At 30.2% G+C, this 18,749-nt stretch overlaps 1 protein-coding gene across 1 annotated transcript; it reads right to left on the reverse strand.

The window, feature by feature from the left end:
* Nucleotides 1-11,855: 11,855 nt before the first annotated feature.
* Nucleotides 11,856-14,698, reverse strand: LOC149375436 (vascular endothelial growth factor receptor 1-like). The gene is made up of 4 exons (XM_089589112.1): nucleotides 14,434-14,698; nucleotides 12,651-12,802; nucleotides 12,232-12,563; nucleotides 11,856-12,150 (listed from the first exon to the last, which is right to left on the reverse strand). The coding sequence occupies exons 1-4, from the start codon at nucleotides 14,696-14,698 to the stop codon at nucleotides 11,856-11,858; spliced, it is 1,044 nt and encodes a 347-aa protein (XP_089445238.1).
* Between the last annotated feature and the right edge of the window lie 4,051 nt (nucleotides 14,699-18,749).

The raw sequence follows: 18,749 nt of genomic DNA on the forward strand, positions 1-18,749 counted from the left end.
AATATCTGCAGGCTTAGGGTAAGTGATTACTTCAAGATCTACTGTATTATGCGCTTCAAATTAATTCAGATGTGTTTGTGCCATAAGTCCACGGTTTATCAAGATATAATTTTTGTATTGGTCCAACACATTTAGCGTAGTAAAGAGAAGATAGAAAAAAGTACGATTATAGGAAAGGGTACATTTTCCTCACAGTTGGACCTTGTTCTGTCATTGGGATTAAAAAATGTAATCAATTTTCCAATATCCATTGTTTTGTTGTATAATCTAATGCATGAGATGTCTTTTAGTGTGACAATTGACACCTCAGTTTAGAAGATGATACGAACAGAGGTTATATATATATATATACATTTATATTAAAAATACTCTACAATTACCCGTAGATCCTATAATTATTACTTTTAAATTATTTAATGATGTAAATTATCGAGGGCCGTCTTCATTTGGATTTTTATCTTTTTGTACTAAAGCACAAATTTCTTTTTAGTAATAGTAACCCTTAATCTTTAATACAAAAAAAAAATGTGAGCTTTATATAGATCTTATACATTAAATTTAAAGTAATTTTTTCATGAGGTTACAAGTCAAATTGCACATTTTTTAAATTTAACATGTGAAAAAGGGTTTACAGTTTAATGATCCACTATTCAATAAAGGGTATTTTTTATTTTCTTAGGAAGTTGTTTTGAAGCCATCGGAAGATTCGATGAAAGGGCACAGTCTTATACTGGCCAGCTACCATATTGTTTATATTGTGTTGTGTCATATAATATTGTTTACAACTGTTCTGTTATTATACATTAAAATATTTATTAAAACCTCGCCCAACTAACGCAGGTATACTCATTCCAGCAATAATTGCACCACCTTTCTACATGATATCGTTTCATACCAGGTACACTTATATTTATAGTTGTATTATCTGTCATATAATTATAGAGAAGTATAACTTACTACTTGGGTACCCAAGCACCCACTGTCCACTGGTTTTTTTTTTTTTTTTTTTTTTTTTTCATCTATAGATTTAACTGACATTTAATACTTTAAAAAAAAATAATAATAAATAAAATCCATCTGATATCTCTACAACTAATAAAACATGTGAATACATTTTTAGTATTTGTCCCGGGTATAATGTATACTATTAAAGTTATGGTAGCTTTAAATTATTTTTAGTAAAATATTTGTAAAAAAAAACTATATTTTAAAGCAAGAAGAACTTCTAGCCTGTATATAACTGAAATTGGTTGTGTATTCTTAGCTATATTTAATATGAAAAACTTATTTACTAAAACAAATTTGATTGTTAGAAATTTTATCAGATATTTTTTTACTTCAATCATTTTTGTCAATTTTTTTAGTTACGCACAGAATCACACTTACGATTTTTCTTGGCTTACGACAAATCACTGCTTACGTTGGAAAAAAAAAATGTTTTTCACATTATACGTAACAGTCTGTTTTAATTCTGGTTGTTATTACTTTTACTATTATTATTGTTATATTTATGATAATAATACTAAATAAAATAATAATAATTAAAATTGACAATATAAGTTTTACCTTGGACTCTGAGATTAAATAACCTATATTTATTGCCACCCTGTACGTACTGCCCTTTGCAATAGTAAATTGCTTGATCAGATATCTGCACGTTCTTAATTGAGAGAACAGCTTGATTGATGTAACTGAAGTTTTTCCACGTGATACTCATTTTTTCTAGAATAAGATGAAAATTAGATGAAGTTTGTATGGTACAACTTATATTATGGAATTTTGTATTTTTTCATAAATGTTTGAGAGCTTACCATAATTGTTAGTAAAGCCGCCTTGTTTTAACCAAGTCACATTTTTGAACACGTAACTAATAAAAGCACATGTTAAAGTAACGTTATCACCTACAAAAAAATCTGTCTGATCCTTAATGATTTTTAAGGGATTTTTAAAATCTTCTTTATCTTAAAAAGAAAACATGTTATGACGAATCAGGAGTTGAACCAAAAAATATCTACCCAAAAGAGAACGAGCATCAAAGAATGTTGTTTATAAAAATTTAAAAGATTTTCTCTACCGTTTTTTATTAAAAATTAAAAAAATGGTTTTAAACACCTATTTAGGATTACATCATCATTTACTTTCACTGCATAAGCCCTCGCTTGCTCGATTCTCTTTGATAGGAAATTTCAGTTAAAAGCTTAGAAAATATTTACATACCAGCAATAAAAATGTCTTTTTGTTTTGAGTTACAAAAATAATGATTACAAGCAGTGCAATTCAAAAAGCCAAGTGTTGTGACGTTTATTGTTATTTTGGAGAAAACTATGTTAGCATACGGTGATTTAATTTCTTTGCCCTGAAAATAGAAGTATTAATAAGATTACGCCTCTTCCGTCCTCATAGATGTTGGAATGCTTTTGCAAATAGCAAGAGGTGAGATAAATCTCTCCGATAGTCTTTGTCTTGGAGTGATTTCTTACTTTAATAGATCAAGACTAAACAGATTTTGACATAATGCCTGACGGTCTTTTACAGAGACCAGATTAAGCTTACTGTTTTTTCGTAAGTTTTCCGTAAATACAGTTAGTTTATTTATTTGTTTAAGTTTTTTTCTAGTAACTAAAATGTTAGTTTTTTCTATTTATAATTGCTTTGTAATAAGCTTTAGGTACCACGTACTGACAGTTTAATCAAAGTGAGTGCGATACACTGTATGGTCGTATCATCTTATGGCATCACTTGTATCAAAGTGTTTTAATAAAGATAAGGTCAACATACGCTAACTTTTTGATTCATCGCAGAGAAAACAAATAAAAGTATAAAAAAATTGCATGTGGAATATAATGACTAACAGTTTAAAAGTTTAATTTAAGATGAAAAAAGCGTATTTTCTAATAACAAGGTAATCCAAATTGGATTGATTCATATCCATATAAATTGACTAATCTATATTAAAATTTAATTGATTCATATCCAAATTAAAATTTTATGTATACTATTATATAGTACCTTTAATTGTCTAAAATCAACTCTTTCATCCAACGTTAATAAGAATAATCTGGTTTTTTTTAATCGTAGCTTAGCCACTATTTTTGGGGTCACTTGATTAACCTTATTTGGATCTTACTATCTATATAGACTCTTTCCTATATATATATTTCAATACAAGTGACGTATGAAGGCAACACGACTTTGCGGTGTATTGTACTTACGCTTATTAAACTACTGCATTGATGGTATAAGTGGTGACTGCTAAAAAAAAAAAAAAAAACTCGTTGATAAAAAAACAGCTACTTTCATAAATAAACAAGATGCTTTTTTGATCCAGACTATAAACAAAAATATTTAAAAGGCCGACATGGAGATGTATCATGTTTTGTGTTTTTTAAGGATACAAATTTTTTTTTCAAATTGATAGTTACATTGGAAAGGCGAGGAAACATACTACACTTTGAAAATTTATATTTAAAACATCTCATGGGTCAATTTTAATGTTGTAATCGTTCGTTAAAAACTAAAAATTTTAGTGTTCTCACGCTGCACTGGGAAAAATTACTCAAAACCCCCCCTACATTGAAACTTAAATTTTATTACTATGGAACCAAAAATGTTATTAAAAATGTCTATTGTTCAAAAACTTAATTCACATTCAGCATTATACTCTAACATACTGAAATAATTATGTTGTGTTCTTACGTCAACATAAATAAAAATATAACTATACTAAATCAAGCATTAATTAACCTTTAACTCCAGGACGTTGCAGCCATTATGAAAATTTGTTGGGCACTGCTTAAAGATCCATGTTATATTTGCTTTTGGATAACCATAGCTTCTACATTTGAAAGTTGCATTCTGGTTTTCAGGATAAAAATATTTTAAGCCGTGTACATCGTCAAGAAAAACAGTTGGGACTTTGTCTTGCGCTAAAAGTGATAAATAGATTGATTAAAAAACATTTTCTTAAAAATTGTAGCAGAAAATTTTATAAATGAATGTAAATATTATAAGTACGGTGAGTATTAAATTCAAATTTTAAGGATCTGGTTCCTGCACTATTGGTCGCTTGAAGAGTATAGATGCCATAATTAAACCGTGTTGCTTCCTTTATAGTTAAACTACTTGATGATTTTGTATTGACAATCAAAAAATTACCATCTGATTTAATAACAGAATCTCTAGAACTAAACCTGTAATATTCATTCATAGTAAATGTTCTACGAATTATAAATTTTTAATGCAAAAGGACGATTATTTGTAAAAGAAAATTGTTATACCACTTAAGAGTTGGCGGTGGGTAAGCATCAATATGAGCAACGATAGTTGCAGGATGGCCATATACTCCAGTGAAGAATCTTTTTCCTTTTTCATACGTTAAGTTTAAGTATGTATCTTCAGGATCTGTAAATACAGTTAATTTAGTTTAGTAAGTTTGCTACTTACGATCTGTATGAAAATGGAATGGTATATAATTGTAAAAAAGTATACGTGTCTCATAACTCACCGCATATTCTTAAAAAAATATAGTTACTGTCATCTTTACTGAGCAATGACTTTACTTGGCAGCTATAATTACCTCCATCATCGTAAGTTATATTGTTGAGGATAAGGTTAGATGTTACCAAATCAAAGTGGCTTCCATTATTTTTAATAAAATTGCAAATTTTCCTGAAAATCTAATAATCACATATTCAAAATGAACTTTTCATTAATTTTTCAGATGAGGTAGAAAAATGATTAATTTAAATTGTATCACTTAATAGAATAGTTATCAGAAGAATAAGAGATCGTCCATGGTTAATTATTTCATTTACGTTTTTTTATCAGCTTTACCTTATAAATAAAAATACCTATCATTATCATAAACGTGTATTCTCGATCTTACATATTTTTTATTATGAAACAAAATGTTTGTTGCAGTTATGATTGCGTATATTTTCTTTTATCGAATCACGGGGAGTCTCCCAGGAGATGTTGTAAAGATTATTTTTTTCAATCTGTACTGTACAACTAATGTTTAATGTTGAGCCAACAACGGCATGTTCCAGGCTGTTTATTGTAATAACTGGTTTTTTCTGCTCTTTTTTAACGATCAAAAGCTCAACGTATATTTTTTGAGTGAAACCATCTTGAGTTACTTCACAAGTATAGTTTCCACTATCCGTCAATTTTGATTGATGTATGATAAAACCCAATTTTGGATCAAAACGTGTTCTTTTGCTGATGACCATCTGGGGCTCCTGCATAAATAAATTTACGTGCACTATATACTTATAAATGGTAAGTTACTATCTTCAAAATAAAATTAGAGTCATACCAAGCCGTCAAGAGTCGTAAGCGTCACATTGAATTTAGGGGATGTTGGGCGGCACGGCAGAACTACCTGATCACCAATACGTACTTTGCGTTTCAAGAGATCATTAGATGATTGTACGAAAGTACTTCTATTTGCTGCGTTAGAAAAATATTGTGTTACTTTTTAGATATTACTTTGAGTGTTCATATCAATGCATTGAAATTAAAAAAGAATAGAAAAACGAGAGAGAAAAATTATTATTACATACATTTAACAAAAATGTATATTTCACTGGTATTTAAATTGTGGGAATTTATTCCTACGATGGTATCCCTCTTACTAGTGCAGTTGTACCAGCCAGTGTCACCAAAGACAAGGGATGATCGTTGAAATGTTGTTATATCATTTTTTTTTATCACGAGTAATATTATACTGTGATGTGATTATCTAATAATTTTAACAAGTAGTTAAGTGAAAATATGCATTTTTTTAGTTTTGTTTACAATTGCTAAAGAAAGGAAGTGTAATATGATTAGTAGTTACGTTTTCGTCAGTAAATAAAATTTTTATCATTAGAGAGACTGGGGAAATACTGACACTTTTTCTTCAATAGCTAGTTGTAGCTTTACTGTTTGAGTTAGAAGAACTAAAAAATTTATTTGTAAAGAGAAAAAACTTTACTTATCATAGCACAAGCTCATTTTATAAAAATAATAAAATTGTGGTTGTAAAGTGGCACAAATCGAACCTCCTTAAATTGCCAGTAGTGCTCAATAGAGAGGTCGTTTTGGTTGAGGGTTTTTATTATAACACTTCAAAATATTTTTACAATAAATGTGTGTATAAGATTAAGGCAAAAAAATGACGATAATAAATATATTTTCACAACAGAAAATCTGTTTACTTTTGTAGTTTGTTAAGGGTATAGAAGGCCCTCGTGCCAGTAGTTCCCCGCCCTAAGGTCTCAATAATTCCTTTAACAGATGACGTTCTTGTTTTTATCATAATTTTTTTACTTTTGCCTTCTAGAGCTTAGATAAAAACAGGAAATCATCGAGCAAGGTTCACTGTACAAAATAGGCTTTATTAAATTTTTTGAAACAGGTTTGATCGTGTTCAGTGTCTGTGATTAAAAATAAGAGGGCAGGCACTCTATTAGATAAGATTTTACATATTTTTCATAGAACTTGTACTGAATTTTTTTTTAGAACGAAGTTCTTTATGTCGCGTTACTCGGGGGGCTGGAATTTTAAAACCGACAGATTTTTTTTTTTTTGAATCAGAAATCTCTTTCTCTCAAGTTTTTCCCCTCAACCCGTCCCCCCTCACCAAGTGTTCTCTACACACTTCCCCTCTCCCAACTATATATGTACATTTGTCAACCGTGCCGTGTTACTCTTCTGCATACCTTTACCCACTATTCCACCTCACACTCCCAAGCAATTAATTTTTTAACAAACTTCAATTTTATTTCCCCACAGTAATTTTTCTTTCACTTTGAATTTTTTTTTCTTTTACAATTCTAAAAAAAAAAAAAAAAAAAACAAAAACATTTTCCAATAAAGCGATTTGATCCCTCGACCTTCTACATGTGAGTCCTGTACCTTACCCACTCTGCTACGAGCGCTGCCGACTGTAGAAGTCAGTTTCTTGTACTTATCGTGTAATTCGTAACTATAACATTCCATTTTTAAATGTATTCACTGATAATACATTCAATTATGAATTTGTTTTATAAATTGTGTATTTGTTTTCTAAATAATACATCTAAAAAAAAAAAAAAAAAAAAAAAAAAAAAAAAAAAAAAAAAAAAAAATTTAATTAGCATAAATATGGTTATGTAGATTAAATATAATAAGGCGCGTTATTACGCATTAAATATATGTATTTTCATTAAACCTGAGGTTTTTTTTGCATTACAGTAATGCTAATAATTACTGTTATAAATGAAAAAAGGTAATGAAATTAAATATGGAAAAAAAAAACGAAATATGAAAAAATGAAATATGAAAAAAAAAAATAATGAAATTAAATGAAATTTGAACAAATAAAATAATATATTAAAAAATAATGAAATGAAATATGAAAAAAGAAATGAAAAAAAAGAAAAAACAAAAGAATGAATATAAATAGAAAAATATAAAAAAAAGAAATAAAGGAAATACAAAAGAATGAAAAAAAAGTAATGAAATTAAATATGAAAAAAAAAGAATGATATATGAAAAAAAAGGGAATGAAAAAAAAAAGATTAAATATGAAAATAAGAAAGAAATTAAATAAAGGAAATACGAAAAAATGAAAAAAAATGTAGTAAAATGAAATATGAAAAAAAATAAAACAAGAAATGAAAAAAAAAATAAATAAAACAAGAAATTTAAAAAAAAAAAATAATAATAAAAAAATAAAAAAAAAAACAACAACAAACCAGGGGGGATAAATGGGTCATGGGACCCACGGTAAGAACGAAGTTCTTTGAACATGACGAGTATAAAAACACAATTTCTCAGGTAACAAGGGGGTCGCCAGACCCATTGAAAGAACGAAGCTCTATAAACGTTAGTACTGCATTCATGTAGTTCACTAAACAAAAACTTGAAAAACGAATAAAAAAAAAAAAAAAAAAAAAATAGTTTACTACTCACGATGGTTGAACTTCGTGAGTACTGTATTTATGCACGACGTTCTCACGAAGTTCAACCATCGTGAGTAGTAAACTATTTTTTTTTTTTTTTTTTTTTTATTCGTTTTTCAAGTTTTTGTTTAGTGAACTACATGAATGCAGTATTAACGTTTATAGAGCTTCGTTCTTTCAATTGGTCTGGCGACCCCCTTGTTACCTGAGAAATTGTGTTCTTATACTCGTCATGTTCAAAGAACTTCGTTCTTACCGTGGGTCCCATGACCCATTTATCCCCCCTGGTTTGTTGTTGTTGTTTTTTTTTAATTTTTTTATTGCATTACTTGAAGCGGAAAAAAGTTAAAGTATTACGAATCATTATTTACAAGTATTAATTTAAAAATATTTCATCAGCTAGAAAAAAAAACTGAGATGTCACAGTTACTTACTAAACCTTAAACGCCTTAGTCTTCCCTACATTATAATTATTAAAACAACTATTCTCTTATTTTTAGTTTTTTAGTCAGCCTACGCCTTGTAATGACAAATAACCTTCATTTTCTCATAAACCTTAAATAATCTCTTGCAACCTCGTTATGAAAATATTGCAACAATTTTATGTACATGTCACCAGGGCTTCGACGAAAATATCATAGATACTCTACTAGTATTAAAAGTCTGATTTCGAAACAAATACTGTAGTTATATTTCAAGTAACTTTTGCAGATGATTCCTCAAGTTATGGAACCAACTCGTGTTTATAACGGCTATAATGTGGGGTACGTCAATCCTACCATTGTTAAATACTTTCTAAAAGTATTAATTTGTACTTGGGCTCGTCAATAACTACCGATACATACATATGATAAATTTCTAACTTACAATGATTTTATAGAAACTAATGCATGTAAGATAGTCAACTCTTGCAACTTACGTTGTCTTCATTTTTGTCTGGATAATTAAAAGACACCCGATGGCTGCTTTTGCAAGTAATTTGTAGAGCTTCTCCTTCGTTTATCTGCAACTCCGTCGCATTTGGATAAAGCTGGGGTTTGTATCCATAACAGCCTGCAAAGTATGAATAAATCAGTATTGATATAATCGTTGTAACTATTTAAATCATAATTGTTATATTTTACAAGGAGAAGCATAAGGTACATATCTTTATTCTTGGAATATGCTCCTATTCATGGAATAAGAGAATTCATGTACTTGATATGCAAAGTACTAGATAAAAAAATGGTACTTGTTGTTAAATAGTGCCAAAGTCAAACATAACCTATCTTTTGAACCGTACATTTTATGTTACTAAACTTCATCAAGTATATAGTTTTAGGGAACGAATAAACGTTATAATTATTTCTGTTAACTACAATAGTGTCATGCAAATGAAAAAACTTTAATTGTCTTGAAATATTGTACTATTTATGTTTTTAACAAGTGGGTAAGTTTATGCAAAAACTGCATTTAAGGAACGACTGATACGAGGTAATATATTACTGTTGTTACCATACTGTGTATAACGTAGGTACTGATCGGTGTAGGGTTACTAAAAAATTTATACATTTCCACGGTATTAAAAGACTGCTATCTTTTTTCTAAAACAGGAAACCTTGTCGATTTTCTACCATTTTGTGAGGCATAAATAAAGAAACTATCTGGTAAGTTTTAGCCCAATCTAACAAAAAACTACATAAGTTAGCTAGAAAACTTGATTACAACCTTGACGCTGAGGTCCGCAATCGCAATTTTTTTTTACCAAAACTTTTTTTACAAATAAACGATAAGTTATAAGGGTATTTACCCTTTTTGCTCTGGCATCAGTCGTGCCTAAAAAATTTTCATAAATAGGTAAATAATTGTGAATTAATAGGTACAATGATACAACTGATACAATATTTTATAATTATGCAAAGTTTGGCCTTGTAATCTTTTTATAAACAAAGTAATTTATTAGATAAGAACCATAATTAAAAATTAGAATAATAATGGTAAATTTTTAGCGCCCTCAAAAGAACCAAAATTTTTGACATTAAAGTTTACAATAAACAATATAAAGTTAGAGAAAAATATATGATAAAATTTTTGGCCATAATAGAGACATTTACCTTAGATTAATATGCAACAAAAAATGTGTACATAGAGTATCCTTAGGATATAATTTTTTCAGTTTAGACATAACAGTCTGCCTAAGTACAAACAGCATTAAACAAGCGTAAAACTATGTTGTTCACCTAATTATCTACTAGTGTCCATATACGCAATATTAGAACATAATCTAATTTTATCGATGGGTACATATTAATGCTAGTAATTGTTAAATCCTCAGAAAAAGTGATAGTAGGTTATTAACAGTAATTTTGCAAGACAAACCTGGAGGAAGATTGAGAAAAAACACTAGTGGCACACATATCAGAAGTAGTAATGAGTTCTTCACTTCTTGAAGACTTAACATTACGTGGTCTGTATGGTTCCTTTGGTTTTTTGAAGTGTCGTCTTTCAACTTGACTTGTGTAAGTGTACAACTAATCCACGATCGGACTAAACTTCAGAACAAAAGACTATTAATTCAAAGGCAACCGATTACTTAGTATAGATGTTCGTTTTTTAATTATCTACTGAATAAAGCAGTTGCTCACTAATAAAAAAAAGAAAGAAACGGGAAAGACTAAGTCATATGAGCACACCGATTATGATAATGACTTGACGAAAGAATTAATTATCACACCTAGTAACGCAGCTAAGGATCTTCTTTGTTGCTCACATTAAATTTATAGATTAGCAGCTTACGAAAGACTTTTAAAAGCATTGACGTGTGTAGCACCGAAAGCTCTAAATAAAAATCACTAGATATCAGGAAAATTGCAAACTCGCATTATTTAACTGTTTTTTATTTCACGTGTTTACAGTATATATCCAAACAAAATTTTACAAGCAAGCTTTTTTGACGTTGAGTGATATCGTTTAAAACGTACATAGAGGCACTGAATCTGTTCTTCACAAATTGTGTCAAATAATAAAATTTTTATTTTATTTTTTTACTTGACATGTTTACGCTTGATATTTTCGAAAATAAGCATACATACACGCATGTTGTAGTAGATGATATTTCCCAAAAGTATCATCTACACAACTTTGATTTCAAATATTATTATTACTACGTCTCATTGTTCGGAAGACTTGGAAACTTAAAATTGCTATTGTCTAGTGATTTTCTGTGAACTGTCAAACTCATATTCACCATACAAAATTTTGATTAATTAACAATTTTGATAGCTAATTCATAACTAATTTGATTTATCATGCGGATATTAAAAATAATATACTGCCCATCGGCTTTACAATCACCAATATTCAGAAAACTAGCTTAAATGGTAAATAGTAGCAGTAATGTATTATTAGAAAAACTACCATTCTAAATCGACATAGTTTTTATCCTCAGATATCATTTATGCTGAGCTTAGAATAGTAGAAAATACTGCCTCTAGTCATTTTATTACTGCATGATTTACATTAAACACCCAAGTCCGATTATACTAACTTAATGGTGCTGGTATGGTGTACCTTTCTTTTATTAGGAAGATGAAGGGAATATCTGAAGTCAGAAAAATACTGGATATAATACAGATCCTATCTTCACATTATAAGAATAGTTCTTGAATGTTGCAACTTTTTAGATGTTGTGAAAGTGTTGGCCACGTCTTGCTCTAGACTCTAAAAAATAAAAAGTAAATGAGGATGGTAACTTTGGCCGAATGTATAGCATAGACTCTCATTTATTTGTATATTCAGCTCAATGGTTACAAAACTTTAAGGGTTTTTTTTTTAACTTTTACACATCTACTATTAAATTGAGACTTAAAGGTAAATAATAATTACTGAAGACATAAATGATATGAGAAAGTCACATAAGACACCGGTACAGTTATATCTATCTTCCCCTTACGAATTTTTGGTATTAAAATTCAACGGCTTTTCCATCTGAGACATATAGTTAGCGTATTCATTCTTGGTTGAGACCGACATTGGATGATCCGATGCTGACGTCATATTAGCTAAATAGTCGTACTTTTCTTCGGCACTGTCTGTCTCGTTTACTTTCGCATGCATATTTTTAAGCTCCTTAAAATGCATTCTAATTTCATCTTCTAAAAACTCGCCTATGATATCGATTAGTTCCGTAAATGATGGCCTCAGGTGTGGCTTCTCGTTCCAACAGCGAAGCATTACATCGTAACTGGAATAGCAGTAAGCAATTATTTTTAGGTAACAACAAAAGTACGCTAAAGAAGATAAAAAGATCTTTCTTTTAACTAACACATTATTGCTGGCAAATTTAGGCTTTTCCATCCTATAGCCTTTGGTAAGTTCTTGTAATAATTCCATAAATCCTATTCTAGAGTATGGCGTGTCTGCGTAAGTGAAAAACTCCCACAGCACCACACCAAATGACCAGACATCAGACTTAGTCGTAAATATTCCATTTTTGATTGACTCAATAGCCATCCATGCCAAGGGTACCTTTACATCGCTCTGTTTTTTATAAATTCCGTCTTTGTAAATCATCTTAGCTAGGCCAAAATCACAAATTTTGACAACGTTATTTTCTGCCAATAGAATATTTCGCGCTGCCAAATCTGCATGCAGTACCTGTGCATGTAGAATATGTATGTATGAAAGTCAAGTAATTCAGTAATCTTTTGTTAGGAAAAAGCAAAAAATTGTGAATATACGTACCTTTTTTTTGGACAGGTATTCCATTCCGTGAGCGACTTGGAATGCCCAAAAGAGAAGATCCTCAGAGCTTATGGGTTGAAGATTTCCTTCATTGCAATCACCTTTGTAATTAGACATCCAACCTGGTTGGGAGTCACTGTACTCAATGCTACCTTCAAATTCGCTCGTGTTATTGAAATTTTTAAAGTCAGAGCAGTAGAGAACAGATTCATTGCTTGAGGAATGGCTATGATTTGATAAAAAATCCATCTCTGCATGTTTTACGCTGTAAAAAAATCATCAGTAACATTTTCATAAAATATCCTTATAGATTTTCGTTTTTATAGGTTGCAAGTATTTTCACATTAATATGTATAAATGTTTTAATGAAATGCAACTATTTTTTAAATTTATAAGTCCTCAACAATTAAACAGTGACTATGATATTAAAAGATTATAACCTTGAACATATTGAACAAAATATGTAACAAGTAAAAATAATCAGTACCTTATTAATTTTTGTCCATTTTCTGCAACTGTTTTGCTATTACATACATTCGTTTGATCGATAAAATTTTCGCGGTGACGCAAAAGTAAATCTTGTAAATTTCCATATTTGCAGTATTCCACAATAATCAGCAGCTCACCTCAAAAATGTATGAATGACTTTTAAATTCAATTACCAATTGGAACAAATGTTATTAAATTTTAAAGCTAATACTTGCGTCTACCAATATTTGTGGTACAGGCACCAAGAAGACTCACAACATTTAAATGCTTTCCCAGATGAGTCATAATTTTTAGTTCACGCTCTAAAACTCGTAGGTAGATTAAATCAGCCCTACGGTCGATCGTCTTAACGGCCACAGTTGTAAAATCTTCATCAGGACGTATACCATACGCTCTTGCCTTCATAACGACCCCGAATTGTCCACTCCCCAACTGTTTATCTTTACATGGAAAATGAAAGTGACAAAAAATACTCCAGAACTATACGTTATCTTATGAATTATTTTTTATGCATTAGTAGACATTGTATTTTGACTTGCATATGCACTTATTTATGACGTTAAATGTACTAAAGGTTTAATACTACATCAAACTTTTTTTTTTACAAAAACTTGAAAAGTATAAAAAAGAAAGGGTTAAAAAAAGTATTGTTGCTTTTACTTGTGACGGTGTGATTCACATTTTTGCATCATGTAACTGCACGTGAGATATTTACTTTACACGTAGTAATTTTATATATTCTAATTGATTAGTTTATCATATAGTAAAAAAAGTCGTAGTTCAATTTGTAAATGCGTGAAATTGAATAAACTTTTAACTTTTCATAGCATACCAAACTTTAGCTTTTCTCTGGAAAATTCCCATTTTTTATCGTATGGGAAAAGCTCTGCTTGATCTGACATGTTTAGTTCTGGATTTACAAGGTGTAGTGATCCTTCCTCAAATTTAATTACACGAGCTGTCAATAGTTCTTTCTCCATCTTTGTGTAGCAAGTAATTAAGTTGAGAAGTTTAATTTCTACCTTACAATTTTATTTACAAATATTTTATATGATGAATATTTTTTACCTTTGAATGCCTTGCCTTTATCGAAAAATATGTCATAAGTAATGTCAAGATGGTTATTAATAAAACAATCATTGTAATCAAGAGCCAAGTTTTTTCTGCCCCTAATTTTAAAAAAAATAACAGTAATTACTTCAGTAAGGGTCAAACCATGCATGCATCAGTGTATTACATAACGCTGTATGAATCTCATACAAAAAAGTAACATCAAAAATTTGAGTACTAATACCTTGAACAATAAACTTTTGATATTTTCGTGCTTTTCCAAAGCGGTTCTCAGCAAGACAGGAATAGTTTCCACTGCCACTATCCAAAAGATGATTTATTATCAGTTTTTCATTTTTTTCTGTTACACTGAATTGGTTTGATAACTTTAAGGGTGAGCCATCTTTATGCCACGTGATGTTAGGTTCTGGTGACCCTTTAGTCTTGCACAGCAATGTAATTGTGTTTAGAGCATCTCTCCACGATAGAGTTTTCTGAGTGCCATTCATGTTGGTGTAAAATATTGTAGGTATTGCTGGTTCTATAAATAAAAAAACTGTGTGACCATAATATTTTTGAGAACAAAGTTTTTCTAGAATTCCTGTTTAAATATATTTTATCTCAATAAGTACTCAGAAAACACAAATTTTTTAGTGAATATTTGTTAAAAACTGAGGAATCGCTTATAGTGAGCAGTGAATCTATGCTGGCCATCGCTGGCTGCAGTTAACGTTAGTTAATCTCAGGAGACACTTTTTGGCAAAAAATTTCCGTAATTTTACAACGCTGGACGTTGGAATATCCCACACTCTCATACAAATATTAGTTTTTTTTCAATGCTGGTAGTAAATTTACGAATTATTTTTACTGCGTAGATGGCGTCTGGCTCCATGCAGTAGCAGCCCAATCTGTTCATGTCGTGCAATTGCATTGGTGCCATTTGGTGCCAGAAAAGTGCGTAATGCGTAATTCCAGAACTTTTGAGAACTTAATCTTCTCAAATAATACAAGTTTTCACCATACCACTGATACCACGCCAAAAGAAGGAACTTTTGTCCCATTTCATACAAATAGTATACGTACTTCGTTCAGAGGTTAACAATATATTTCACGTTACTTATAATCAGAATAACTGTAAACATCGTAGTAGTCAGTAACTCAAAATTTAGAAGAAAAAAGTTACATCAATATTCGTATAGACAAAATCAACTCTATTCCAAAGCCAGTAATATAACATTGTTTGCACGATGTCGAAGTGGAAAGAATTGAATTAGTTTTTAAAATGATGTGAGTATGTCATGAGTGAGTATTAATGATGGTTCTATTGAGTTATGTAATCAAGCATATTATTTTAATCGCTGTCAGTAAACTATTGCACTCAAAACTTTTACTCATTTTTAATAAAGTGAATGTGTAGATGACTTTTAGTTGTAGTTTAATTAAATCTACATTTAATAATCCAAACATGATGAAACACTCAAAATTGTGCGAAATGTGGACCGTGAATTGTGCCTTCAAAAGTCCTAAAGTTACGCACTCTTCTTTCAGTATAGCTACTTTGATCGATTTCTGTTACCCCGCCGACTACTTGCAAAAATCGAATAGTCTTACTAACCAGTTTGTTGTTACTTTTTTAAATCAATAGTTTGGAAAAAAGATGTTGCAGGTAAATTCGTTCGATCAACAGATTGAAGGAAGATAATTAAAAATGTTATCAATGAATTTTTTTTATCTCCTAGTTTCCTCTGTTTGAATTTATACGTGCTCCAGACAGGACTAGCTCAATTTAGGATTTTATAATTTGTAATATTATTTAACAAGTCTGTAGTAACTTATAATATCATTTATAACCTCTTGAATGCTAAGAGCGGTTTAAAATTCCTATAAAAAAAAGCATTACTTGAAATTTACTGCCGATAACAAAAGGTAACTAAACGGTGCTCCTTTTTGTTATATCTATATATTATTATACGATGCAACTTGAGTTCTAAATGGTTATTATTTCTGTTCTAGCTCTATTAATAATGCTTATCCCAGTCCATAGCATAGAAATAAAGGTGTGACTTATACAATAAGCTTACGGTCTACCAAGTGATGAATTAAAAATTTTCTCTTTACTAAGATCATGTAATTTTTATTTTGGTCCAGCATACTTGAGAGGGTCAAGAAAAAAAAAGCATGCGGTCCATTCTTATCTAAACTTTATGCAAATTAGTGCTTATGCCTTGGCCTTTGCATTCAAAAAGTAAATAATGTGTAAATACCAATTTCATTTGGTCGAACTTTCTTCGATATTCTTTATTTTTAAAATCATAAGTACTACGTATCTAAACTGATGAAAGCATGCAACTTCAATTACAGTTTTTCAATGATAGTGTTATTTTTTCTCGCTTTCATACGATCCTTATCTAAGGAGTCATGTTTCACTTTCAATAATATCAAGGAAAGTAGTGATACGATACGTATACGATTTGGTTACTGGTGGAGTCTAAGTTAATTTTTATTACTCAAATCTATTGGTAGATTAACGAACGAAGCAAAAACGAGTTGTGAATACACTAAATTTAGCAAAATTACATGTTGATCTTTATCATTTGTTTAGTTGATTTACAATTTTGTTAACACTTACAAAATACAATATTATTGAACTGCTAGTTATTTTTATTTTGTAGTCATATAAATTTAACTATAGTACTAGGTACTTGTAGTCGTAACAATATTATTTTTGATACTACAAATAGTTTGATTATAGAACCATGGACAAGTGTAAGTTATCGAGCACCATTGAAACTTCAGCTACCTCAATAGCTCTTTTTATTTTCCAAAAATCCAAATTTACTACGACTTTTAAGAAAATAGATTCTAGCGCGGTGTTGTACGGTCTGAAATTCAAATAAATATTATGGTTAAGAATAGTTTTAGCGTAAGTTAGTCCATATGTTTGAAAGTCTTTTAACTAAAAAAAGGATATCATTAAACTTAAAATTTGAATTACCTCTTACTATCAATTTTATAAATTTCTGTATTTTTCCAAAACGATTCTCAGCAAGACAGGAGTAATTTCCACTATCCCACTCAAAAAGAAAATTTATTATCAATTTTTGATTATTTTCAGCCACACTAAATTGATTCGATAATTTTAAGGGTGAGCCATCCTTTTGCCACATAATATTAGGTTTTGGTAACCCTTTAGTCTTGCACAGCAATGTAATTGTTTTTAGAGCATCTCTCCACGACAGAACTTTTTCTGTGTCATTCATATTGGTTCGAATAATGGTCGGTATTTCTGGTTCTACAAATAAAAACATTGTGAATAATACATATTTTAGTTAACTGCATTCGAAAAATGCACTATGAAAATCCTATACTATTATCTTATCTTAGAATGAAGTTATTTGAAAGTAGTGAAGGGAATAGATGAAAAATATTATGAGTCGAAATAAAAGAAACTACATTAGCATTTTCCCCCAAAATTATAAATACACACATATACGTATAAATTTTATTTTATTTTAAAATTTATTCAATTATTATACTATAAGTGTGTAGGTAGGCATCAGGGTCCATGATGGTCAGTAGGGTTTTAGTTAAATTTCACAAAAATAGTGTAGGGGAATCGGGGGTCCGTTGAGAGGGGTCGATTAAAATTCTGTGGGAGTGGTAAGGGTATGTGGAGGGTAGTCGGGGTCTGGACGAAAACTAAGCTAAGCTGAAATAAGCGAGGAAACGACGGAATTTTATCTGATTTTATGGGAAGGGTGGGGCTATGAGAAGGTAGTGAAGGGCCAACGGGGGTTTGTGGGGTTTGTAGGAGGTTGTAGGGGCTTGTGAGGAATGCCCCACATAAAGAACTATATAATACAGATGGGTATATAGTATATACTGCAACCAAAGGGCGTGTCTGCATGGTTTTTTGCTCTCAGTATTGATATACATATGATTAAGCAGATACAAGGCTCAGTTCTTGCTTGAATTTATCAAACTTGTAACGGTTGTAATAACAGAACACCACTAATGATTTGGATGGAATTGAAAGATTTATTAATAACTAAATTTATGACATATTTTACGCCTCATGTACAATCATAATATGCTTAATTTTTGAGATATTTAAAGATATCTACAGACTACTTGCATTTGATGCCAAGAGCGTCTCCCCGTGTTTTACTCAATCGATACCATAGGTGCTGGCGCACATGGTTTTCCCGTCCAGGTTAATTTTCAAAGCGACTATAATAGTCGCCAAAATGACTAATTTCATCGTTATATTTGTATTTACAGTTTATGTTTCTAACATTATTATAATTACAAGTAATTATATTAAATAGTTATTATTATGAGATTAATTAATATTGGTGGGTTTAGGGAAAATAATTACCTCAGGATCTACTGTAATATGCGCTTTAAACAAATTCAGATGTTTTTGTGCCATAAGTCCTCAGTTTATGAAGAGATAAATTAAAAATTTTTTTGTTGAAGCATACAAAATTTTTTTGTTGGTCCAACACGTTTAGCGTAGTAAGAAGAAGATTGAAAAAAGTAAGATACGGGAAAGCGGAC

This window comes from Copidosoma floridanum, unplaced genomic scaffold (assembly GCF_036245765.1).
Source record: "Copidosoma floridanum isolate Cflo_tuat_1 unplaced genomic scaffold, Cflo_Japanese_pri ptg000007l, whole genome shotgun sequence".
Taxonomy (NCBI): domain Eukaryota; kingdom Metazoa; phylum Arthropoda; class Insecta; order Hymenoptera; family Encyrtidae; genus Copidosoma; species Copidosoma floridanum.